At 42.3% G+C, this 27548-nt stretch overlaps 1 protein-coding gene across 1 annotated transcript in view; it reads right to left on the bottom strand.

Annotated features, from left to right (window-relative positions):
- Positions 1-25469, bottom strand: part of HTR2A (5-hydroxytryptamine receptor 2A) — a 60988-nt gene extending 35519 nt beyond the window's left edge. The window contains exons 1-3 of the mRNA XM_058685338.1: positions 24732-25469; positions 23553-24292; positions 20543-20743 (exon numbers count right to left, since the gene is read on the bottom strand). Coding sequence (XP_058541321.1) covers positions 20543-20743; positions 23553-23964 — 613 coding nt within the window. The 5' untranslated portion in view covers positions 23965-24292; positions 24732-25469. The remainder of the gene's footprint in view (positions 1-20542; positions 20744-23552; positions 24293-24731) is intronic.
- Positions 25470-27548: the final 2079 nt, after the last annotated feature.

Raw genomic sequence — 27548 nt, forward strand, 5'->3', positions numbered from 1 at the left:
CTAACGCAGTGTCAGGTCATGCCATTTGCCAGGTAAGTCTAGGATGAACTTTGTGAGACAAGTGTTGCCGGCAAATCCTGTATACTTAAGGACCAGTTGCTTCAGACCACATGGGTATCCGGCTGTCCCTGCCTGGCTACATAAAGGAAAATTCACCCTGTCTCCTCAGTCTTAAGTTGCCTGTGATGCAGAGTCTGTGCTGACCAATGCTTCTTAGTTAAGAACTCTCGGTTGTTTTGTGGAGAGGTTTTCTGGGTTGGGAGAATCTGTGTTTAATTTCTCAACAAGATCTAAAATTGATGTTCTATTTCCTGCTGTTAAAATATTCTGCCAGGCCTCCAGCAGATGTGAATACTTAAATGACACGAGATTTTGAGAGACGTTAGGAGACTGGCCTATGGGTTAACCATGAGTACCAAACTTGAGTTCTCCTATTTCCATATCTGGCTACTTGCTACTGGAAGAGATTTTGCTACCCCTCCCCATATTCTGGGATTACAGCTAATCCTGTAATTTGGGCATGGAGACCCTGATGCATCAAAGAAGGAGAATAACAAACTAGATTGTCCTAAGTCTCATGTGGCCAGGAAGTACCAGCTGGCTGACAAAAACTAGTGCATGTGGGGAGGGAACAGCCTCAGCTGTTGAGGACTCAAGGTCAACAAGAAAACCCTGATGGAGAGTAAAACTCTTGCTGGCCTCATAAGACTGTATGAGACCAAGCAATGCCCCAAAATTGATAAGAAAAGTGTTGAAGGGACTATTGGGCACAAGTTCTAGCACCAGGACTTCCCACAGACTGCTATACAAAACCATCGTAGCTCTACCAGGTTGACATGCAGAGTATACCTGTTCACATGGGCTGTACCTGGAATGGTGCTGTCCATTGGAACTTTCTGTGATGGAAGTGTCCTATATCTGCTGTCCTACACAGTTGTCACTGGCCATATGTGTCTACTGAAAATTGAAAATGTAGCAATGTGAATAGTTACCTCTTATATTTTCAAGTTTAAATAGCAATGCACGGGTCGAGTGGTTCCTTCATGGGTAGCTTTATGGAACTATTTGATTTAATGGAAATCTTGGGTTCACTTAGGGCATATGTGAAAATATACATCACTTGTGTTATGAGGGGGAAATAAGTCTAGGATACTGGTGAGGATCTATGATGACAGCAGGATATGTAGACACTGGAGTGGAAGTTCTAAAAGTTGTTAGCAGTGATGGGAATATTGGGATGCTCAGACTGAGGTAAACTCCTTTGGGCTTTCCAGCCATCTTATGAGGCCTTTTTGCTGTTGGTCTCACTTCATTCTTTTCAAGTTCTGCTATTTTGTCTACATCCTGAGAATCCTAAGAGGATTCGCTTGGGAGAGCTTTAGAAATTGCTTTGTAGATTAAAATTCAATATCAAGTGTTTATTACTCTGGGCAGTCCTGACTTGGAGAGATTAGACTTCTGAAAGCTCACCTTTGTAGATTTCAGAGATATGCATCTGTTACTAACCCAGGAGGCCAACGCATACATACGGCTGGATCAGGTAGTCTGTTTACCCAGAAAGCTGACTTATCCTTCTGCCGCCTCCTAGTCCCCCCTTTTCCTGGGGTCATTCAGCTCCTAGGTCCAGCTAGCACAGACCATGCCTAGAGGCCTGAGGACAGGGAGAGGTAGAGATAGTACCTGAGCCAGAAGATCTGTATCTGCGTCCCAATCCTACCTCTTTAGGAAATCCTGTGCCTCTATTGTCTCCTTGAACAAACTGAGCATCAACTGTGGGTGGATAGACATTGTTGGGGGCTGGAGATTGATCAGGTACTAGATTACAAACTTCTACCCTCATGGAACATAGATTCCAGTGGGGGAAGCTGAAGATAAACATAAATACACATAAAAAGAAGGTAATAAGCTGGGTAGGGTGGATGGAAGGGTAGGCAGGAAAGAATGTGAGAAGTTCTCCAGATGGGGTCAGGTAGGCTTCTCCAGAAAATGAACACGGGAGCAAAGGCTTGAAGGTACACGTCCTATTGGCTCATTTCCTATTTCGGGAGGAGCTTTCGAAGTAACACAGTTCTGGATCCAGAAACAGGAAAATACAAAACCTAGTTTGTTGTATACAAGTGAGTTTTCATAGCTTCTATATTTTATATATAGTTTAATGTATTAAACCACACATTCCTGGACCTAATGACCTTGAAAACAGCTCCTCCAAGATGCTTATTACATGCGGGGCCCAGAAGTACCTGGCGTAGATGACAGCTAAAATAGTGTAGATCTGCTTACAAGCTGGTACCAAGTGACCTTCGTCCTAGAAAGTGAAGGCAGCTCTCTTGTCCCCTGATACTGGTAATTTGCCGTTTTTAATTTGAAATCTGTCTTGTTTTAGCATTTTTTTTGCTCGCCAATTTAGATCAACTTTGCAACCGCCTGGTACATACGATGTGCAATATAGCATAAAAAAGAGCCAATCTAACACTGTGTGTTGACTACCCTGGAATTAAGATTTTAAAGGGAGAAAAAAATTAAACTGGGGAGACCATTCTCCACAGAATTCCGAGTTGTCATTCCTCCAGAGCATCTCTTCAAGGCTGTCTGAAAAGTGAACAGCCTTGGATGACAGAGCTAACCTCTTCATGTGGAGCAAGGGGCCGGTTGCTTACTGCTCACAAGGAAGGATTTGGGTTTAAGCTCAGGTTCATTTCCTGTAATGGGGGAAATGAACCTGAGTTCCCTGGGGGAACTAGGGCTCAGGCAACTAGTATAAGAATATTCGGATACTCTGTGCGAGGAATCTCTGACCCAAGAGTTTGAGATCCTCTGCCAGTATCTATAAAACTGGCAAGCTAATTTGTTAGCTTTGCACGTAGAGGTAAGCCTAAGATCCACATTAATTCTTGACATCTATTATTTGAATTAATTAATTAGATTTTGCTAGAACAGAATAGTTAAATTGAAGAAATAATAAACTTGAAGTTACAGAAGAATCTACACCTCATTTGTCCTGAGGTACAAAATAACCAGATCAGGGGCGCCTGGGTGGCGCAGTCGGTTAAGCGTCCGACTTCAGCCAGGTCACGATCTCGCGGTCCGTGAGTTCGAGCCCCGCGTCAGGCTCTGGGCTGATGGCTCGGAGCCTGGAGCCTGTTTCCGATTCTGTGTCTCCCTCTCTCTCTGCCCCTCCCCCGTTCATGCTCTGTCTCTCTCTGTCCCAAAAATAAATAAAAAACGTTGAAAAAAAAAATCAAAATAACCAGATCATAAAGTAGAATATAAAGAGGATGTTTCATTAATTGTCTTAGTATTGCAGAGAGATGGTCAATTCTTAGGTAGTTTGTTTCCTTAGGCAATTAGAAACCTAGATGATATAAATTGTGAACTTAAAAGCTGATCAGTGGAAATCGTTCCCATTTTAAAATGTTTTCTTCCCATCTCTAAAGCCATGGGGATGTCCTCTCCCTCGAGAGGTCAGGCTTCAGGAAGCACATAACATTTGCATCATCTGAAAGTTCAGCATCCTTGGATGTGCAAAGCTGCCAGAGCTGGGTCAGAGTCCAGCCGAATGGAATCACTGAAGGCTGCGGTGTGGCTGGAAATGCAATCTGTAGATGAACTAGATGGCAAAGCTCTGACAGCTTGGTATTGAGATTTAACCTTCCTATAAGGTCTTGGAGGGTGAAGCCATGGCCAAGAACAAATAACTGTTCAGAAGATCATGTATTGGGAAGAATCAACCATATGAGGAAGAGCAAATTCCGACTGAAGGAATTAGACTACCTAACACTTGACTAAAATATTGCTCGATTCTTTTTATCTCTTAAATGAAGGAGTTAGCACCATGAAATGTGTAATTATACCTAGTTCTTTTGAGAGTGTTTTCACAAAGGTGTAGAATATCTTAAATTCTCCATATTTGACTGCATGGGTATTTCATTGTCTACACCTTATTTTCATGATCTGTCATGAGGTACTTCCCCAAAGAAATCTAGGGTGGCTCTTTATCCTTGAAGCATCCAAAAGTGCTTTGTAACCAACATCAACACTTGACAACTGCTGACATATTGCCATGTCTGAAAATGGAAGGGTTCACTTCCGTTAACAGTGCCACACACAATTTCAACACTTAAATGAGAGGAAACAACTTTTTGCAAATCTATTTAAACCTTGGTAATTGATTGACTATCTAACAATAGTATAGCTTGTGATAAACCTTGGGGAACATGAAGGGAGGAAGGAAACTAGATGAAAGGAATAAAAAGTGATTAAACCAGGACACTAAAAGGACAAGCAACAGAAGAAAAAGGTAAATTGGACTTAATGTCCTTCCATGCACAAGTGTAATTTTGATTGTCAAAAGGACAACCTATAAGGGAAAATATTTGCAAGTGTTGCCTGAAAGGCTTATGTCCAAAATACATAAAGAATTCCTAGAAATCAAAGGATAAGGATCCCAATTAAATTTTTTTATTACATTGACTTATTTTTGAGAGGCAGAGAGCGTGAGGGGCAGAGAGAAGAGACAAAGAATCTGAAGTAGGCTCCAGGCTGAGCAAGTGTTCAACACAGAGCCTGATGTGGGGCTTGAACCCACGAACCATGAGATCATGACCTGAGCTGAAGTTGGACACTTAACTGACTGAGCCACTCAGATACCGCCAAGCATCCCAACTAAAGGGGAAGAGTTGGGGTGCCTGGGTGGTTCAGCTGGTTAAATGTCTAACTTAGGTTGTTGAGGTTGTGGTTCGTGGGTTTGAACCCCATGTTGGGCTCCTCGCTGACAGCTCAGAGGCTAGAGCCTGCTTCGGATTCTGTGTCTGTCTGCCCCTCCCCTGCTCATGTGTGCTTGCTCTCTCTGAAAAATAAACATTAAAACGTTAAAAAGTGGGCAGAGGACTTGACAGTTCATCAAAGATACACAAAAGTCAACAAACACATGAAAAAACATGGGTCGTTAGGGAAATAAACTTCAAAGCCACAATGAAATACCACTTCACCCTTACTGGTATGGCTACAATAAAAAACAAGGTAACTTTGATACGGGGAAACTGGGACCCTTACATGTTGCTGATGGAAATGTAATGCTGTAGAAGACAGTGTAGCAATTCTTCAAAAGGTAAACCTAGAATAAGACCTGCAATTCTACTCCTTGGTAAATACACAAAAGAATTGAGAATGTGACTCCGACAGAACCTTGAATGCCAAAGTCCATTACAGCAGTTGGCACAATAGGCAAAAGGTGAAAATAACCTAGGTGTCCACCTCCAGATAAATCAACAAAAAATGTACCTACAATAGGCTACTGAGCTAGAAGGAGGAATATAGTTTCTAGATACATAGTGTAATGAACCTTGAAAACCTAAGTGAGGTAAGCTAGGCTCAAAAGGACGAATATACTTCCTCTTCTATGAAATGAAGAGACTGATTCAGAGAGACCAAGTAGGTAAGCAGTTAGGGGCTAGGGTAGGAGGGAATGTAGAATAATTGCTTAATGGTCAGTTTCTGCTTGTCATGGTAAGCTTGGAGATGGAAAGCTATGATGGTTGCACAAGATTCTGAAGGGCAAACCGTGAGATTAGATGCTTAATAGTGAAATGGCACCTTGGTTGTTAAAACTTGGTTTCGAAAAGTACATGCCTTCGTGACCTTAAAAAAATGAAAACAACAACAAAAACAACCTTGGTCAGATTTGCTTAAATAGGAAAACAGTGAAGAAATCATTTGGACCAGAGTAAATGCACCTGAAGGAATTATGGGCAAGTGAAACTGAAAGTACTAAAGTAAAAAGTAGACAACCATAAGGACAGAATATAGTAAATGCTATTAAGTGCCAAATGAATGTCCTGAATCTACTACTGTTGGTCAAAACTAGAAACTACGGGGAGATTGCTAACACAGTATGCGTTACCAACATGAGGGAATAACTTGTCTCTGTTAAAACCCTATAACAGAGCCTGTAATGGAAAAATAGAAAAACATCAAAACAACATTATGAAAGTATTAGGATATAGAATCGCATGAAGGGTATTATCTTTGCTAAAATACTTTCTACGTGGGAGACCAATGAAAATAGTTCTAGGATTAAAATTGCAACTGTTTTCAACTTTTTTTTTTTTTTCTTTAAAGAGGAAAGCTGTTGCCTGGCTCAAATCCTTGTGTATATTAATAATGACCTGTTAATTACCTATTGGAGTTTTGAGCCATATTTTAGAGCTATATCAGTTATACTCGATTTTAATCTGGTGAATTCTATCTAATTTGAGCTAAAATGTGAAGAACAGCCAAACCGGTGGTTTAGAGATAATAAATTCTAATTAAGCTTTACTTGGGCTCTCCCTAAATATTCTCCTTTGATACCAAGACTTCAGGGTTCAATTTTACAGACTTTAGGACTGTAGTCCAAAGTTGGCACTTCGCGAGTACATGGACACAGCTCACATGCTGATGAAAGCTGGATGGTAGCCTAGGTCTCCTGGGTCTCCATACCCAGCTCTTCCTGCCGGTGAAGGTCCCTACCTGGTTGGTGCTCAACTCTGAATGTCAATGTACCATGGACAGATGGGCTTGGTGCTGCAAGGCCGCTCTAAAATGTTGAACTTCTTGCTATGAGCCACACCCATCATCCCTTCTCTCCTTCTTTTTAACTTGTAGGGGTCTTTGACGTGGTGAGAATTATTTCAACTTAGAGTAATTGGACCTTAAGCTTCTAGCATGTATTAATGTGGAACAATCTTCCTAAAGAACTCTGAAAGCAATTTGATTCTGACTTCTTATTTTATCCTTGGGAAAAATCTGTTAAGAGCCCCTAAACCAGTCAATTTTGACCTGACAAACCAAGGGATGTCAATCGTAAGACCCTATCTTTTATGATTGCTCTCTACTGAGTTCTACTTGAAACTGGATCTGGGCTAAACAAAACAAAAAACCCCTTTAGATTTGTTACTCCTCACCTGCTCTAATTCTGTTTATATCCTGTTTTGTGCTGCTGAGCCACTGATTGGGTTGCTAAATAAGCGATGTCTTCTCTGCCTTCAATCTTTATGGAAAAAGAAAAGCAAATCATTCTGAAGCTAGGCTATTTAGCATTACTCTTTCAATAGGGTCTGTATATTAGTCACCCAAGAACCATCCCCATTTCAAAATAATTATGAAGAGCTGACACACTTTCCAAATAGGGGAACAGATAGTTGGAGGTAACACTGTCTGGGCAGGCCAGTAAGTGGTTTCAGTGCTCTCCTCCGTATTTTGACACACAACTTGTTCTGAGCATGATTCTGAAGGTTGAATGCAGATCTAGAAATAGAATTCTTTGGTACAGGAACAAAAGCATCTTTGTTCAGAGGCTTGCTGACCATTCTAGGTATTGAGACCCAAGAGTAGAAAGTGGAATTAGAAAGTTAGGATCATCAAAATGTAATTTAATTCTAGACAAATCCCATGTAAGATGTAAAATTTTCTAAACCCTTTCAAAAGAGCTCCAGGGAAATTAGGTCTTAATTGTATTTTACCTCTTAAATTGTGGTAATATTACTGATGGGTCGTGATATCTGTAAAATATCATGATCTTCCTTTAGATGTGAGAAAGTACTTTATTACCTTGACAGATTTGAAAGGAAAACTGAGGAAATCGGGATTGGCTCATTATTGGTCAGTTTTGCAAGAAATTAGTGACTACTGTTATTAGTAAAGAACACAGACCAGTAAGACCTGACCCTGCCCCTCCCCGCCCTTGTTAAAAGCCTCGTATGTTCTTCATGGTTGAACAGCTGTGTACCAGTGGAAATGCTGACCTGGTTCTTGACAAATACATACAATCTGAAATCTTAATACATGCAGTATGATACATGAAAATATACATTAAAAAAAAAATTCAAATGCCAAACTGATAGTCCGGGCAGTGCTTCTTGAGGTATACCAATTCCTGGGCTTCTCTGTTCCTGTTGAACCAGACGATCTGGGAATGGGCCCCAAGCACGTGCATTTTACAGTAATTTTAAGGTACTTCCATGGTTACAGAAAAGTCCTCCTTCAGACACAAAGGAAGTTCTCCTCCAAGGGTGGAAATGGTCTTCAGTTATGGGTTGTCAATTTTGTTGCACATAGTTTCAGAAACTGGTCTGAGAATGGCTACTAGGGATGCTTAGAGAAATACTTCACTTTCACAATTCAGTCATCTTCTTTGAGTCTTTCAGTTTTCTCTAACAATCCAAGTGTTTAGCTAAACCATAAAATACCTCAAAATATGCAGATGAGCAAGTGGTGGCTATGACAGTTCACGGAGAAAAGGGCTGGGTGGGGGGCGGTTCTGAACACCATACCCAGAATCTGAAAGTTTTCCATTCCCTAGAGGAACATTACCAAGTCACACTGTTGTGTGACTGCTATCAATTTTATGAGAAATCTAAGTCAAAAATGAAACCTCATTAATAACTATTTTTTGCTTGACTTAATAAAGCTCTCCTGCTGAGTTTAAAGCACCAAGTTAAAGTAGAGACCAAAGTGTGACTTTTAACATTTGCCTGAAGTTAGTGTAATGCTCATGGTAGGTCTCTGCTGCTGCTTTGACCCGGCTTGCCAAACCTGTTTCTATGGTAACATACCTTACATCTGAATACTGAAAAAAGCTACGCTTGGCTAACTGAGGTCCTGTATGTAAAACAGCTGGCATAGGGGACCTATTACTTTAAATATGACTTGGTATCAGGGAAAAACTACAAGGGCCTCTGAAGAAACCCTATTGCTTTCCCTCCCTTTGCTTCCCTATCCATTTTTCCAGGTCTTCCTCCATCCTTTTCTAGTTGATTTACTTAGTTGAAACAACATGATTGAGCTCCTCTATATGGCTAAATACACTCTGCCTTTGTCTCCTAGGTGTTTGATTCCTTGATAGGTGGCTTTAGGAGACCAATCAAAAGAAATGATGTCTTCAGGTATACGTCGGGGGAGAATGTGTGTTAAGCCAGAATGATAGGGCAGACTTGGTGACTTTTCATCATGGCATCCAAAAGGTAATGCCTCAATATACATCTAAGAATGGTGATGCCTGAATAGTGATGGGAGCCACAATAGAATGCCGATAGGAATGTACAGAAAGGTGCTGGGAACTTAGGTAGTTGGCAAATGTAAGAGGACCCTCTCCTTTCCCTCTGAGTAGAGAAACCACAGGTACATGGTTTATAGTACAACATGGGCATTTATGAGGGGTTCATTAGCCAGTGCGTAAGGCAGACACTAACCACTGGGCCAAATAAGACAACCAATGAGCATCAACTTTCTCCCAGACAGGGTGGAGTATCTTTCATTGGATGAAATGAAATTTTAATTAAAATTAAAAAAAAAAAAACAACAAAAACAAAAAAAACCTAGATGGGGTAATTGCTGTATCGGAAGCAAGAAGGATCCCTTAGTAATCAGATCTTGGGTTCCTATATCCTGGTTTCCAAAGTTCCTAATATCAAATATGTTAACTAAGTGGTATCCTTAAATGTGGTAGGAATTGGTCATGTCTTAACTATCTGAGTGTAGCCTGTAAATATGATTCCTCATATAAACCTTCACAGTGATTCTTCTGGGAGGTAGTAAAGGAACAGAGGAATGTTTTGAAGGAGAGATTAATCTGAATTAAATACATAAAAGAGTAGACAAGGAATGAGAAATCTCTTTGAATCAGGGTTGTGTAGACAACCCTAAAATTCCTTTGATCAAAAAACAGAACACACAGGTCAAAATTAACTGGAATAACCCATGTAAAGAATGTACACTCATTAGTAATTCACAAATGATGGAGGACAGCAGATGGGATCTGGTTTAGAAAACGCAGAACTTGAAGAAAGGGCCAAACCAGAGCAACTGCAGCGAAGGCCAGCAGGGTTTAGAAGGAACAGCTTGAAGTGCAGAGTCCAAGGAGAGACAGATGAAAGGGGACTGAGGGGCATTGTCAAAGGGCTGAAATCTGAGGGATCTTTGCTCGGTACTACTCACTTGCTCCTCTCATGCCTGTGCTCTGCGTTGAATGGTAAGGTGAGGTTCAAGGTTACCTCAGTGGGTTCTGGTCAGGAAAGGCAGAAGAGATGAAAGCGACTTTGTGTTCTCCATAGTCTGAACTGCATGACTTTCACATTGAGAAGGTATTTACATATTACTTGAGTATATTATTAAAGCCTTCCAGATACGGGAAATGAGAAAGGCTTTGGTGACCTTGGGAACAATGAAAAGGAGGGCGGCCAAAGCTGGATGGTGCTTTGAGGGTGAACAATGTGACAAGACGGAACAAGCAAGGGTGGAATTGTTAAGGAGCTAAATCAGAGAGGATGGGGAGGAGTTGAAGACACTTTGGGGAAGGACAGGAAGTAGAGACAAAGTACAGAAGAACATGGATGGTCCTAGAATGCCTATTTGGAAATTGGAAATGGGAAGTAGACGTAGGGAAAGGGGGAATTGGGCTTGATGGCCTTTTCTTAGAGGAGGATGGGATAAGGTTATCTATATGGAGAATGAATGTCTGAGGTTAAGAAAACTTAAGTAGGAAAAGACTTGAAAGATCCACTAGGGACAAACCAAAGCACTGACCAGAGTGAGGGTCCAGGCAAAGTTGGAAACCAGGGATCTGTGGTGCCATGAAATTCAGTGGGCTACTTTCTCCAAAAGTTCTTGGTTTACATGGATACAGCAACAGTGAGGGCTGGTGGTCTGAGTGATCCAGGATTGGAGTTTTGTTGGGCCAACGAAGAAGCAGGTACTAGGACATGAAGGGGGCTGGTGATAACCTATCAATCAGATGATCTACCATAGTCTCTGACTGGAGGCTTCCTACCATATACCCCAGAAGGAATGGTTAGATGTGGAAAAAGTAAAAGCCTCCATAACCTGAAGTTTCCTGACACAGCCCATGGGCATGGAGGGGCAGTAAATGGATGCTAGTCCTCTGCTTTAAATGGCCAGAAGTGGGGTGCTTGGGTGACTCAGTCACCCAAGGCAGAGCGGCTCTTAATTTCAGCTCAGGTCATGATGTCACAGTTTATGGGATCAAGTCCCATGTCGGCCTCCATGCTTGGGATCTAACCCCCTGCTCTAGGTCACCCGCACCTCACGTGCACACGCTAAGTAAAACTTAAAAAATGGTCAGAGGCAACAAAAATCTGAGTCCTGTCCCTCCTTTCCTTCCTCATTTTCCTTCAGGGAGTGATAAAAAGAGCAAAAAAGTCCATAAGCAGGCCACAGCAGCAGACAAAGTATAAGCCCTTCTTCTTAACCACCAAAATCAGTTGTTAATGTTCTCACCAGTTTCCAGTAACCCTGGAGTATATGCTAAGTGTCATTTTATTGAGCATATTGTCCCATAGCTATGGCTGAGTCTGCCATGCAGAAAGAAGTCAGCTGTCAGTCTGGCAGGTTTTGAGCTGCGTGGACCATTAAATGGCTTCCTATCCATGGGCGAGCATCCTGGAGGACAATCAAGGACATGTCCTCCAAAAGCCTAGCCTTTCTGTGGTGTTCCTGAGTATGAGAAGCTCTGGTCAGCAGGGAAGAGGTCTCTAAATTCTGCACCTGTGGGCAGAAAGGGAAAGGACTGTGGAACTCAAGGGATAAGAGAAGGTGGGTTGAGTGGGTAGAGGCCCTGCGGGGGCTGGCCACTTGGCAGCTTGTCTGGCACTGTGCTCCTCTTGGGAAGGACAGCCATCTGTGTGTGGCTGTGAGCATCCCTGTTCATGGACACTAGCCCACTCACCTGCAGGCTGAGGTGGTGCCCAGAGCTCCTGGATTAAGACAATGCAGGATAGCAGAGGCAAAAAAAAAAAAAAAAAAAAAAAAAAAAAAGTTGGGGGGGGGGCAGTTTCACTTCACCCAGGAGATGAAATGACTACAGAAACCAGCGGGAAGGAAGATGTAGATTAATTCATCAGGTTTGCCTTTGTGTCCTGGTAGGTGCTAGCCTACATTGTGATCTCCCAGCAGTGGGAGACAGAACAGGTGACCCATTGGCTTCCTGTCCTGGTTGCTTGAGTCTCTGGACCCCACTTCCTGGGCTGACTCCTGGCAGTAAGGGAGTTGGACATAAACCCGTCAGATTCCAGAGGACAGAATCCCAGGCAGACTCCTTAGATATTTGGTTTCAGGCAGTGGAGCTGGGAATTGGCCCCAGCATAAAGGCCAGCAGAACACTGGTGTTGAGCTCATTTGATTCAGTTAATTCAGTTTGTATTTTGTAACTTTTTTTTTTTCCCCAGAAGATAGGATCTGATAGAAAAATGAAGCATAGTTCACTACTGTTTCTCTTGGACCTATGTGCATATGGCTTTTTAAAATGCCAAATGCTAGAATTTTAGATAGTTACATTTGTTTCTATACGTTCAGTTCATTCCATATTGAATTGGAGTCTGCTTACAAAAACACAGAAAAGTAGAAAAGACCCAAAAGATACACAAGTATACCACCCAAAAGTTCTAGAAAGTTGATTAAGCTAAATGCAATTTCAATAAAAGTATTTTTTTTTTCCCCCTGGAGCTAGATGTGATTTCTAAAACTCAAAGCAAGTGAAAATGGTCATGGAAAGTCTGAAAGGATGAGGGAGTTGATATAAGATAATAAATGCTATTATTTATTCTTAATCCAAAATACACCTTGGGTAAAAGAACAAACAGATGAACAAAACAAGTCCAGAAATAAACCCAAATACATATATGGGAACTCAGATTATGATAAAGTGGCATGTCAAATCAGGGGGAAAAAAGGCATAAGTAGCAATGTAGAAAGAGTAAAATTGCAGGTTAAATTCCCTAAATGGCTCAAAGACTTAATCTTCCATTACTTTTATTGATTTTATATTGTTAATAACTTAGAAAGGCAATTTTAGTAACTCAAAATTCAGAAGACCTAAAGAAGAAAAGAACGTACCCAAAAACAAATCCCTGTGGTAAAAACCACCAATGTCAAGTGACCAGTAGTAATGTACTGGGAATACATAGATCAATCCTGAAAAGAGACAAAATGCTAATCCTGATAACTTGTTAGGAAAAAAACCCAAGAACCTTACAGAAAGGTTTACATGTTGTAACACTTAAAACACAAACACTATATTGACTCAGTCCCTAAATGTCAGGACATAGGTACTATTACTATTATCGTGCTTGGGGAACCTAAGGTACAGAGAGGTTAGTAAACTTGCTCTGTCACAGAGATTAGAATTGTCTAAAGATACTCAAAGTCCTATACAAAATATTAAGGCTACACCGAGATACTTCCACTGTCCCTCAGTTTCTTTATCAATCTGCACTAAGAAGGTAAATTTTTGACTTGCTCGAAGGCAAGAGGTTGTACCTAGTGGCCGAGGCATTTAATTTGAGGATTTCTGCCTGCTGTCAGTTTGTGAAAACACAGGTTCTGAATACATGTGACACAGCTGGCCTTTCTCCTACTATAAAAGTAGTAATGTAGAGAATACATAGTCAGGCATAGCCTTGAGGAGGGAGGCAAAAAATCTTTCTTTTTGGACCCATGATACTAAAAAATGATTCCATGAGCTGCAGATAGATTTCTGAAATGCAAGAAAAAATTTACATAGGTGTCTTTGCCTGTCACGTGAATGACTGTGAAAAAGAGTCTATTTCACTTTTTCCATCTAACCTATACTTAGACTTGTTAAAGACAGTTGGGGAATAAAGTATTTTCTCTTGTTACATGACATTAGCAAGGCAATCATTGAGGGGAAAGGGTTTGCTTATTTTATACATTGTAGCGAAGTCATGGTTGCCTCTGATCATGGGAATTGGGTTTATGAAGGGATGATGAAATCCAAAGAACCCTGGGATCATTCTTAATCTAATGCCTCAATCTTTTCTGTCATCAATTCTTGACTCAAAGAAGCTCACAAATAGAAAGTGCAATTGATTTGTAATTACGTTCATTTGCCTCAGAATTGGATGAAAGCCTTGGCAACGGCAAAATGACCAAGCTGGTAGCAGTAAGCAGGGGAGGCAGCAGCAAATCTCAGAAACGCCAAGTGCAGGAGAAAACGAGCTATCTAGGCTGTGGTCCCCAAGGTTTGCCGTATGCTAGATTCAAGCCAACTTGGAAGGTCCGCCACCGTCTCCATGAAGCTTCTCCCATGCCACAGATGGAAATGTTTCATTCTTGATCATCAGAACAATATTTGGGACAAAACTATACAGAAGAATACAAGGGAAAATACAATAATCCTGCCATTTTTTCTCCCTAATTTCACCTTGTTGGCAAATGTGAAGTCCTCAGATTCTCCTTGCTAATAGATCTCCATAAATTCCTACTTTACCAGCAGGGGCTCATATCGTCCACACCATGCTGAAATCTTTTTTCACTTAGAACCATGGCCAGTTTTCCAGTTGAATATCCAATAACCCCACCTCTGTATTCTTAAGAGCTATAAAATGTTCTGTAATTAGGATAAAAACAATACAACAAACCATAATCCAACCTTCTTTTCTGCTACTTGCCAAGACTGTTGCACCTCTTAATATTGTAGGCATAGATTCTTACATCTACTTTGGTTTTTCTGTAGAACAGATGATCTGAAGTAGGTAAAATTCTAATAACTTTGGCTAGACTGTCCAAGAGCGATTCATATTCACACAAATGTGAGTACACGTGGGAAACACCTAGTGTGGTGCCCTACTCATTTTAACTTTGAGACAGGTAGGTGAACAATGGTAATGCATTGTTTTAAGTTACAGTTCCGTGACTATTACAGAAGCTAAGCATTTTCCAATCGATTTATTGTCCTTCCCCCCCCCCCCCCCCAGCATTTATCGTCCATTTTGTTCCTGTTCATGTTTATATTTTTCCTAGTTTTTTTATGGGTTGTCTTTTTGTTTTTCAAAATGTAGGTATTTACTGTAGGTTGGAAATGTCAACCCTTGGTCTCTTCATACACACAGAAATTTTTCTTTTGACTGTTCATATTGATTTTTTAGCCATAAAATTTTTTCTCAGGTAGTCAGGTATGTCTGGATATTGACAGTTTGTGCATTTTTTTGACTTAAAAAGCTAGTTCACTACTAAGCTCTTTTAAAGTTATGGAAAAGTCTGTGATTTTGGCCTCAGGGTGAACGAGGAAATGAAACAACCTTAGAAGGATTATTTATGATATATTAATAGAAATATGAGTGAAATGATTTGGGATAATGAAAGGAATGGAAAAACCAGCTAATCCAAACTGCTGGGATGGGGTGAAGGGAATGAAGGCCTTGTACAATTGAGTAAACCTGAGAAATAGGGACAATGAGCTACTACAAAGGAAAGCATGTGAAATAGAAGAATAAAATTGTCAATTGTGACAGTAACATAGGCTGAATTTCTTCCTCAAAAGGCAGAGGTAGGCAGATGGTGTGTTAAACACAAGTTGTGAAAATATAAAAGGAACAACGACAAAAATGAGAGGAGAAAAGATGCACTGGACAATTTCAAATGAGGAAAAGGTATGGTAATAGTAGTTTGAAATAAAGCCGAACTCCAGGCCCAAAGCCTTGTCTCAGGAGTTGGGGAGATCAAAAATTGGAGTTAGGGCTACCAAGGCAGCCAGGATTTCAGGAATTAAGATTCAGGAGCGAAGGGAGCACAAAGAATGTATTAACGTGATTCACTTCTGCCAAGTAGTCATATCCCAGTTAGTTAGAGGGATAGACTGAGAGGCTGAGTAACTGAAGAGTCAGCAGCAGTCCTTAAAGTGCTGAGAAGATAGGTGATCAGAGTTGCGCAAAATGGAAAACGCTTGAGGCTTTCATTTGAAGTCATGAAGGACTATACCCTTAGGTATAAGGGTAAACTAAAAATAAGTGCTTATGAAGTCAGACTCAAATAAACTCAATCCCTGATTGGATTAAGGGGATTATTGTAACTGCCTGCTGAAGCAAAAAACCCCTATCAAGAGAGAATATTCACAATTTTTCTCAGTGTCCAGTATTAAAAAAAAAAAAAATGACCGGGCATACTAAGAGCCAAAGGGAATAAAGATCCCAGAAAATAGAAATCCCCAGGTAACTCAGCTATATAGACACCTGTGATTCAGTATTTTAGAAAACTGTTAAAAACATGGAGAATTATTCCAGAGAACTAAACACATACAAAAGGAATTTGATGGAAATATCAAAACTAAAAACACAGTGAACTGTTAAGGCTATAATATGTAGGTTGAACAGCAAATTAGAAGTAGCTGGAGAGAGGATTAATAATCCAGAAGAAAATGCAGTAAAACTGCCCAGACTAAAGACTTAAAGATGAAAAGTAGAAAAGTTGAGTCCTAACCATGGAAGTTCCACCATCCATGAAACTGGAGTCCAAGAAATGTGTTGGGGGGAGAGAATGAGGCAGAAGCAGTACTTGAAAAGACAATGGCCAATAGTGTTGCTAAATCAACAAAAGACACTGAGTAACAAATACAAGAATAGATAAAAGGACCAAGCAGGACAAAACCAAAGCTAAAGCCCATGTACACCCATCATAGTAAAATTGCTAAGATACAAAGAAAAAAATCCCAAAGCAGCAAAGGGTAGCAAGAGATATGGTGGTTTCTAAGGAACACCGCTAAGTCAGACAGCTGAGTTCTCACAATCAAACAAAATCCTAAAAGCTAGAATTTGAGAATGCCACTTCTAAATTGCTGGAAAACTAGAAACTTGGAATTATTGACTGGGCAAAAATCCTGCTTAAAAAAAGACAGCAAAATAAAGGTGTTGAGAATAATAAGCTGAAAGAAAACCACATACTTAGGCTAAAAGAAATTCCTCAGAAGTAAGGAATATGAAGGCCGGCAGAATCATGGAAATGACCAAAGTAATGAACAGCAACAGAAATGGTTCGTATATGGGAAGTAGGGAGAAGAACACTTAAGTCCTAGGGGTTTTAAAAGGATTCTTAAAATTAGGAAATAGGAAAAAATAATAGGAAATCTAGGGGTACGTGGGTTAAACTATTCCAAAGGTTTTCCACTATCCAACAAATACTAAGGTAATTTGTGTTGTACTCTTTTAGGTAAAAAATGAATATTAAATCACTAAAAGGATTTAAAAGAAATAACAAGCTTATAAAGGGAATAATGAATGAATAATTCTTGATGAGGCCACTGAAGCAAGGTTAGAAACCAGAATATAGAATAAATGTGATAGGGGTGCCTGGGTGGCTCAGTCGGTTGAGCGTCCAACTTTGGCTCAGGTCATAATCTCATGGTTCGTGAGTTCGGTCCCTGCATCGGGCTCTGTGCTGACAGCTCGGAGCCTGGAGCCTGCTTCCGATTCTGTCTCCCTCTCTCTCTGCCCTTCCCCCACACATGCTCTGTCTGTCTCTGCCTCTCAAAAATAAAGAAAACTAATAAAAAAATATTTTTAGAATAAATGTGAAGATACAAAGAAAAATAACTGGGTAAATTTAAACCCAAATACTGCATATATGGGTTACACGGAATATAAATGGGGTAAATACTCCAATTAAAAGGTAAAGATTGGATTACAAAGAAAACTATTTGCTGCCTAAAAGCAATATACTTTATTTAATCAAAAAAGTAACAGTAGTAAGATGGAATAAGATAGATCCAGAGTATGATAACCAAAAGGGAACTGGCATAGCTATACTAAGATCAGTTGACTTTGATGTTAAGGCAAGAATTGCATTTAATAGTAATCAGTATGAAAGAAAATTTTAACTTTGTAATTACTAACCCAAGGCAAGGTAGAAAATGTAAATAACCACTGAAGAAAGGTTAGGGTTGCAATTAAAGATAACTATTGAAAAGGTAGCAGGAAGAGAGATTTAGAATTAAATTCTATATAACTTTTGAAGAATGTTCCTACTTAAATAAAGACCATGGTGGAAGGGGGGAGTAATACCCCAAATTTACTTACTGTAGCTAGAAAAATAATCTAAGAAAAACTCACTAACAAGGTCCTCCAAAAACAATTTCATTTAGGAATGTATTGCAGGAATGCAAGGGCAGTTCAAATTCAAATCTAGGAAGAAAACAAGATATCAGTTTTTTCCCTTCAGTTTGTTGATCTATCAATAGATGCTGAAAAGGCTATGTTCATTGGTACAAGAACCCTATGACCCAGTAATTGTGCTATGAGGCATTTATCCAAGGGATACAGGTGTGCTGTTTTGAAGGACACATGCACCCCCATGTTTATAGCAGCAATATCAATAATAGCCAAAGTATGGAAAGAGCCCAAATGTCTATCGATGGATGAATGGATAAAGAAGATGTGGTATGTATATATATATATATATATATATATATATATATATATATATATATATATATATACACACACACACACTCACAATGGAGTATTTCTTAGCAATCAAAAAGAAATGAAATCTTGCCATTTGCAACTACGTGGATGGAACTGGAGGGTATGATAAGTGAAATTAGTCAAAGAACCCATTATTTTGTATACACAAAATTCCATCTCAACTAAGTATCTAAATATAAAATAGAAATGGAAACACAAGAAAATTCAGAATAGTTAGGCTAAGCTCCTTTGGGTTCTTTAAGAATTTTTTCCCCCAACTGTCCTCTACTCAGCCTTACATCTCAGACCTGTGATATAGAGCCTAGGTAAACTCCATTTTTGTCTTCTTACCTGCCTTCCCCCACCACCTTGTTGGAGGTCTTCAAATACATAACTTGGTCCATTCAGTGCTAAGCACATAGTAGCTATGCTGTAAGCATGGCTTCATTGATGATGACCCCCTACTAGCACTCCCACAACCTTTGCAGCCTGCCTTCCTCCTGGAGTGATGGCTGAATGGAGTGATGTCGTCCTGTGCAACCTCTCTGCACTTGATTTCCTGTAAGGTGCTTTACACGCTGCCCGGTTGGTAGTCTTTGCTCAGAAACAGCCCTTACTTCTAGGGCTATTGAGCTTGACTAAGATGGGGCAAGGGCTGTTAGTACAGCAGAAGGTAAAAGATGGGTAGTGCTCCTAGTGTCTGTCTCACCAATGGGACAGGGTACAAGGGTAAAACTTGACTATAGCATGGTTTACTTCATTTGCATTATTGCCTACTTTTGCTAATTACCTCTTGCTATTTGTTTCAGTCCTCCTCAACCCTAGTTGTACTCTTAGAATCACTCTCCCATAGAAGAATTAAATCACAATGCTCCCCAGGGGTGCAGCTGGGATTGAGAGTCACTAGTCTTTCTCGAACGAGTCTAAGATTGCATAGATGCAGAAACAACAAACTTTGGTAAAGCAAATACGGTTTTATAAAGCAAATATGGTCATTCAGCAGTAAGTGCAGGGCTTGGTCCCAGAAGGGTTGGAGTCCCAGGCCCGCCATTAGTTGGAGAGCTGATCCGGCAAGCCCACAAGACCTTTCATTGCTCTGGCTCCCTAATTGACCAAATAAGCTTAATGAGATCTATCTAGTTCAAACTGCAATAGGAAATTTAAAATGGAAAATAGAAGACTCTACACAACTTAAAAAATCATGCAGATTGTTAGCATTTCCATCATAATTTGGCACTGTCCTATGTGCTAGCTGTGGGAGTCCTTTTGGCTAGCTGTGCAGGAGTCTTTTCACTTGTTGAACCCTAGTTCCCTCATCCATAAGATGGAGTTACCTATTCTGCAGAGGAATCTGTAGCAGCAGGGCAAACAATAGGAACTGAAAAAAAAAACCCATCCTCATGTTAGCTATGAACTAGGATTTCTATTACACGCTGTGGGGTAGACTCAAGCCTGTTATCAAATCCCATAGTCTCTCATGTTAGTAGATGCTGGTACCCATGTGACCATAAGCAGGTGCAGTGTTATTGCCTGTAAAGTTCTGCAGCTTTAAAGCAAACCCCGGGGGAATCTGGTTATAAACCAAGTCTGCTGAGGTGACAGGTGCAACTGACTTAGTTACCTGGGAGCTGCCCCTCTGGCTTCCATTACTCGGGCTTTCCTGTTTGTTGGGTGTGTGACAGAACATCAATCCTGGTGAGCGGTGAATGTGTGTGATCAACATAAGGGGGTTGAGATCTTCTGGGGGTGTGGTGACATAACAGGACCAGGGTTTACAGAGGCATGAGGCAGGCAGAAACGTCTTGACCCTGAGCAAGTACTGCCTCTGCGAGTCTTCTGTCCTCTGCCTCTGAGTTACAGAATCCAGCACCTTTCCCCAGTCTCCAGAAGCTGTGTGTTGTTCAGCGTGGGGATCTGTAGTCTTAAACTGACCACAGTCTGGTGATGACAAATGCTGAGGTCTCCGGGGGAATTGTAGAGAACTGAGTTTGAAAGTGTGAGATGGGGAAAAAGCATCTGGAAGTGGGTTTGGCACAGTTAGGTCTAATTTTGGCGCCGTAGGTATGTATGGTCTTAACTGTGAAAGCTTGACATTGTCAGCCAGTGACGTTAATAGACTTGGCTTCCTAAAGCAAACTTGATAATGACTACATTATACCTTCTCTCGCAACAACAACAGCAAAAAACACCCAGAGATTCAGGGTGTCAGGTTTCAGGGCAACAAAACAGGACCAGTCCCTCTGGAAGGTGTGACCTGTCCTTTCAAATGAGACCCTGAAATCCTGTACCCAACTTACCCACTGATATGGTCCAAACAGCAATTATTTTCAGGAATGCCTTAGTTCTGGAGTTGAATCGGCTGTGATGGATGGGATTCTGGATGGCAACGTAGCGATCCAGCGAGATGGCACAGAGGTGCATGATGGAGGCCGTGGAGAAGAGCACGTCCAGGTAGATCCAGACAGCACAGAGTTTGCTAGGTAGAGGCCACCGATAGCCTGTGATGCAGAAGGTTAGCGTTAGTAAGGGACCTCAGGCCTCTTGGTGGGTGGCACCTACCGTGCCGGAAGGGTTTCCATTCCGGGGAAAGGCACCGGTGCTGGCAAAGGGCAATACCACAGATTTTCAATATATTAAAAAGCCTTAAAAAATTGTGTTTACAATAAGCCCATACTAGCTGAGGAACACAAGGTTTGGAAATTTCTTGTGGCTGCAGTTAGGCCAGGGTGTTGTGCTTAATGTGGGTTGTCTTCAGGGTTTCTCTTGATCTATCTCCTCTGCCTAACGGAATCGACCTTTATTGTCTTTAATGAGCTAGCAGCCTCGATGTATTTTGAGCCCCTCTATTGAAGCTCCTCTTGTAGTGCACTGCCTTCAGTTCACCTCTTACACATGTTGTAGGTTCCCGGAGGTTCGACCCACCTGCGAATCACTAGAACCCCTCAGTCTTCCACAGTGATTGCATTTGGTGGTCTCCCAATAAATGCTATTGGTGTGAATGAATAAATGATTAAAAGGTCCAGATGGACAATATTTTTATTTGGAAAGACAAAGTAATTACATAATATTTGGGGATGTTTAACTCCAGTTTGGGACCTGCCTGTGGGTAGGGGAAACCTGCAGAAAAGCATGGTGTTCTTGCCCTGACCATTGTTTCAGGGAAGTGGCTCTCAAACTTGAGGGAGCCTCAGAATTTCCTAGATGGGGTCTTAAAATGGTACTGCCGGACCCCACCTGGAGGTCCTGATGATGTGAATCTGCCGTGGGGCAGAAGAGTCATTTCTAACAAGTCACCAGGTGGTGCTGCTGGTCGAAGGATCACATTTGGGCAGCAGCTGCTGCCGGCAGGGGTTGTCAGCCCCCGCTGCACTTTGCAATCAGCTTGGAGAGCTTTTCTCTAGGGTCCCGGGGGCCCTAGAGAAGGGGTGTGGGTGGAGGTGGGCCCCCAACAAAGTGTTGCAAATCTGTCCCTGATGATTCCAATACGAAGAGCTCTGCGGGAGGAGGGTCCATAAGGCATATTTGAAGTGCCCTGTCTTTGTTGGAGAGGGGTTCAAACAGGTTAACCTGTATTAGCTTTGATAGCTGTGTAAGCAGTGATGTTGCATCTGTGTGCTTGTGAAAAGGCAAGTCCTCAAGATTGCCTTTCTTTGCGATATTCCAGACTGACAAAGCTGAATGAACTACATTCGCAAACAGACTCTGTGAAAATGCCATCACCTATATTTAGGAAAGTAAAGGGTGCAGGATACCAGCCTAACATAATGCTTTTCACTCTGATTATTTGGAGGGGGAAAAAACCAACAACGAAAACTTAAAACAGGAGCGTCTTCATTTACAGTGCCTGGAGGGAAGCCCCGCTCCGTCTGGTCGGAACTGATGTTGGCCTCTGGAGTTTGCTCTGCAGGGAGGAGGCAGTTGGGGCGGGCCTAGTCTGGTTTCCGAGGCAAGGATAGGGAGGGAGCATTTCCTCACCCTGCGGTGATGGGTTCGGGGAGAGGTCCAACTCCTGCTGGAACAGGCTGCACGCGGAGTGGCCGCCGCCAGGGGGCGCAGTTGGATCCCGAGCCGGAGGCCCTGGCCAGGTCCTAGCTTCTTAACCCAGCTGGTGGGTGCCTGCCCCCCACCTGCCACTGGGGTCACCCCCCCCCCACCACTGGGGTCACCCCCCCCCCCCCCCCCCGCGCTGTGGTTTTGGTTCCCTGACAGAACCTCTGGGAGTCGTGCGCAACTCCGGGAGTTCGCCTTCTAAGGGGGTGGGGTTTGAGGAAGCCAGAACCTTTGCAGCCTGTCTGGGAAATGACGGCGAATTTAACGAAATCATCCCGGTGTGACATTTGAGTGGCCAAACGGAGGCTGGCCTTGCAAGGAAGCATTATCGACCCTGTGCAAACCGGCGCCTGCTCTGCGTTGCCCATCTCCCTCCTCCTCCAGACTCGGCGCTGGGGTGATACATATATAGCCCCTAAGACCTGGCCAGAAAAATCCCCTCTTACACTGACCATAATGTATTTCCAGCTCTGAGTGACTGTGTGCCTATGTCAGTCTAAATATTGTTTTAAAGAGAAATCCGGCTGTATTACTCCTGACTTGAAAACCTCACATTCTGCTTTCCGCTGAAGCCGTCCCAGTGTTTGCTGACTTGCTAAGAGGTCTGACTCTTTGAAACTGTTGGAGACAGCAGGATTAATGTCTTCCCGTTTGTTTTCTACCCTCCAAACCAGACGGGAGGAGTTGGTGTGGCTGTGTTTTTAAAGAGCGGACGGCATAATTCAGAGGCACACTTCCAAATTAGCTTCTCTGGGTAGGAACAACTGACACTGGAGTAATTCATTTATTCTAAAGGAGAATCTGCATATTTTAACATCACACCCGCTGCACCACTGAGATTGTCTCTGCACATGTTCTAAGGCAACTGGGAAGGTTTTACCACTTCATTAGAAGTGCTGAAAACTGTGACAAAGATGCCACTGTGTTTTGTCCCGGAGGCTGGAATACTTGGGAATCTACAGAAGTGAAAATCAAGGGGATTCAGAAGGACAGATTACTGCTTTATGACTTCTTTGGGGCATTTAAAATTACTAGATGAAATGTACATGTCCCAAAGCCCCAAACTCTCCAATAATAGGTTGTCAGATCGTGTAATATGTGAAAGTTCACTTTAAATTTAACGAGTATGCCACCGTAGACCCTTGACTATAAATAAACCCTCGTGTTGAGTTTGTCCCTTGAGCCCCAGCTCGTCTGCTCCTCACATGCACATGCTATTTCCAGGGTGGGTATAGCTGGGAAACTAACGCCACTCACCATATAGGATGGTTAACATGGACACGGGCATGACAAGGAAACCCAGCAGCATATCAGCTATGGCAAGTGACATCAGGAAATAGTTGGTGGCGTTCTGCAGCTTTTTCTCTAGGGACACTGCCATGATGACGAGTATGTTTCCAGCAATGGTTAGAATAATCACTACAGCTGTCAACAAAGCAGACCAGTTTTTTTCCTGGAGATGAAGTAAGGGGAAGCAGGGTGGTGAGAGGCAGCCCTCACAGGAAAGGTTGGTTCGATTTTCCGAGTCCACTGTCCAGTTAAATGCATCTGAAGTGTTAGCTTCTCCGTTGTTAAAGTCATTATTGTAGAGCCTTGTGTCGTCATGTAATTGCACTAAGGAGTTTGTAGTGGAGCTCAAGGAAGCATTTTCTTCAAAAAGAACATCCATTGCTAAGCCGGAATTTGTAGCAGCTGAAGTAAAGGAAAACTAACAAGTCAGAGCCTCAGCCCGCCATTCATCTTTCTGTCCTCACGCTCTGTCACACGGAAGCTGGTGTACATGCTGGGCTCCTTGGGTTGCCTTTTTTCCCTCATGATCACAATGGTTGTTGAGGAACTGCAGTGGCTTCTTCTGTTTCTTTCCTTCACAATGTTAGGGGAGTCTTGTTGGTTGCATTTTTTTTTTTTCCCCCTTCAAAGCAAGGTCAAAAAAGCAGAATGAACTTTTTTAACAGAGGTTGCAGAGTTTTGAGGATTCAGGAAGAAACGAGGTGATCCTGGCCAGAAAAGAAAAGTTTGGTGATTACCAGGAATCTCCCTGAGCTCTATCTCATTCTGTTGGTTATGTTGATCGTACTAGTTTAGCCACAGCAGTATTAAAATAGCATGCAGTCCAAAACAGTGGGGCGGGAGGCATTCTACATTAAGAAAATCCATTAAAAATACATCCAGTGTTAATCCCATAGTAATTGAATCTAGTTGGGGTTATAGTTCTAAGTCTGAGGCTGAATGTCGGGAATTTCCCAGCTGCTGTCGGGAATTTCCATTTGCATTATTCTTAGTTAATAAAAGAAGGAAAAAAAAAAGTCTTAAGCAAAGATCAGACAACTTTCCACGCTAGCAATTCTCATGGAAATGGTAACATTTTGGCCAAGCATGATTTCAAGCCAGAAAGAAAATTGCACGGCAGTAAAATACAGCAGCATGAGAACTTACATTTGTCTTCAGGGTCCCCACGTTAGACATACTTTGCTGTTCTGTGACTTGCCGCATCTCTCATGGTAATTAAGCGAGCATAGAGTCCCTTCTTGAGCATCGACCAGCATAATAGGATAGTAATTTGATTTCTGTTTTGCTGACTTCAAAAACTGCATGCACGAGTAGAACCACTTCCAGCGCTGCGCGGTCTGTGTTTGCTGGCTCTGCCCCCACTCAGCTGGGTTACTCCCTCCCTGTGCGGCTTGCCTGAGCCAGGCACACGTTGAGAGATCATTCATGAGCCCCTCTCAAAGTCGCACAAAAGAAATCCCGCAGGAAAGTAGGGAGAGCTGCCTGTGCCCAGGGATTCGTGGTTTCCACGGGAATGGACCAGCTCTCCGGCTGCCTTGTTCACTTCACCAGACCTCCCTCTATCTGCATGTCATAAACTGCAAGGTAGCAACAGCCAGGGAGGGCGGACCAAAGAGGCTTTTTTTTTTTTTCTTTTTCTCTTGTTTCTCCTTTTTGCTACATGTTAACACTGGGAAGTTTTCTATTGTTAGAAACGGGAGAAATCGCCTTCTGTACAGATGGCTAAAGCAGGTAAGCTGCTCTGTGGTGTTTTTAGGGTGAAGAGCTAACATAAATAAGGCTAGAAAATGGCATATCCCGGGAGCGCTGTAAGCATGCCATGCTTCCGTCCAGAGCCCGTAAGTGCTTATGCCCGAAGCGCAGTTACTGACGTCAGTGACTTGGGCGCAGAGTGGCCAAGCACCTCTTGGGCGATACTCAAACTGTTTGTAGCATTTTTAGTTCTTAAAAGCATAACACCATTCAACTAACTTACTTTGTCCAGACTTGTACCGCCTAGAAGTAATTAAAAATCTCACATGTGGAAGACAGAGTTAGCTTCTCAGAGAATTTTGAAGGCCTCCTGCCTTCCTTGTAAACCAAACAAAAAAGCGCCTTCTATAGTTGCTAAAGAAAGCAGCTATATGGCAGACGCAGAAGTGTATATATGCATACACATGCTATCTGCTTATTTTTACAGAAGAAAACAGGAGTCTTTGCTGAATAGCACAGTTTTCTCGGTTTCTGTCCATTGTCTTCACATTGTTTCTGGACACATTCCATCACTTGAGTCCCTTCAGCATGTCTTGGGACAAACCTGTACCTTCTTAGCAGATGGTTTCTCTCAGCTCTTGACTTAGACATTCAGCTGCCTGACCCCCTTCGTCTGTGCCCTAGAAGACCTTGACTCTGCACCTTTCTCCCTACCCCGTGCCCACTTCTTGGTGCTTATCTCCACCCATTCTCTTAGTCACAGAATCAGCATCTCTTCAGACAGCTGGCTGTTAGCAAGACTCTTCGTTTGTTCTCACTGCCAGAACTTTGTCCACAATGCCACTTGGGTGGACTCAGATGTCCTATCCTCTGGCCCATGCCCTACAAGCTTGCTGGGCTGGAGCGTCTCCTTAGTGGGAATTTTCCCTTTCTGCCACCCTCCTCCCCCTCTTCATTCCTCAGAGAAGGAGGGGGGTGATGCTGGGCACCTAGAGCAGGCAGCGGAGAGTCTGGGCTCTGGGTCATGACTCCTTGGTTTTGAATCCCAGCTCCTTGATTCAAACAGCAGAGCCCTGGACAATCCAGCTGTCCTCCTTGAGACTCCGTATCTTCCCTCGTAAAAATGGGATAATTGTAGTACCTCCCTCAAGGTGGCAATGAAACTAAAAGGAGGTCATGCATATAAATAATTAACCCAACATGCTTAAAGGATGTTGTTAATGTCAGTGGCTCCTATTAATACTAGTGTTGACTTTATTAAAACAAAATTGACCTCACTCCCAATCAACTTGTGCTTCCATTCGTTCAGTCTCTCCCTTGTGAGGCACAACTCCGGTCTCTTCTGCCCCCACCGTTCCCACTTCCCAGGCCTGGATTCCTGTTTTCTTCTCTAGGCAGCCTGAGTGCAAGTGAACTTGCAGGTTTGATCCTTTTGAAGCATTTGTACTTGCAGTTCCCTGTGTCTGGAATGCTCCCCACCCCCCTCCTAGTATCCATCTGGCAAATTCCTACTCCATTGTCAAGGCTCAGTTCCAGAGGTAAGTCCTCTGAATCCCACTCTTGACACTCACTACCTGTGTGACCTTGAGAAGCTGCTTCATCTTTGTGCCTGAATTGCCTCATCTGTAAATAGGGGAAAATAGTATCTACCTTAGATAACTGATGTCAGAGTTAAAATGTACCAGGCATGGGGTACCTGGGTGGCTCAGTCCGTTGAGCATCCGATTCTTGATTTGGGCTCATGTCGTGACCTCTCAGTTCATGAGTTTGACGCTGCATTGGCTCTGTGCTGATGGTAAGGAGCCTGCTTGGGATTCTCTCTCCCTCTCTCTGCCCCCTCCCCCTGCCCCCTCCCCTAAATGTGTACGTATGCATGCTTGTGCGCGTGCACTCTTGCTCTCTCTAAACAAACAAAAAAATCACCAGACACGTGTAAACTTAAGAGCTCTGTAAAGGCTAGTTGTTGGCTTACGGTTATCAAGCTTTCCATGGCTCTCCTCCCATATGTAGGCCCCTTCAGCTTTCTATTTTATCAGGTCTCACATTGCATGTAGGCAAAGACTAGGTTTGTCTTGTTGATGGCTGTACACATAGTGCTTAGATTTGTTTGTTGAAAGAAACATGTGACTGATAAACACCTGTTCACATGTCTGTCTTTATTAAAGGGTGAACTTCTTACCTACCTTCAAGGCTAAGCATGGTATCTCCCGCTGAATTTTGAAAGAATAAATGAATCGACAGCCTGTATTAAAAAGCAGAATCAGGGGGAAA

Source organism: Neofelis nebulosa, chromosome 1 (assembly GCF_028018385.1).
Source record: "Neofelis nebulosa isolate mNeoNeb1 chromosome 1, mNeoNeb1.pri, whole genome shotgun sequence".
Taxonomy (NCBI): domain Eukaryota; kingdom Metazoa; phylum Chordata; class Mammalia; order Carnivora; family Felidae; genus Neofelis; species Neofelis nebulosa.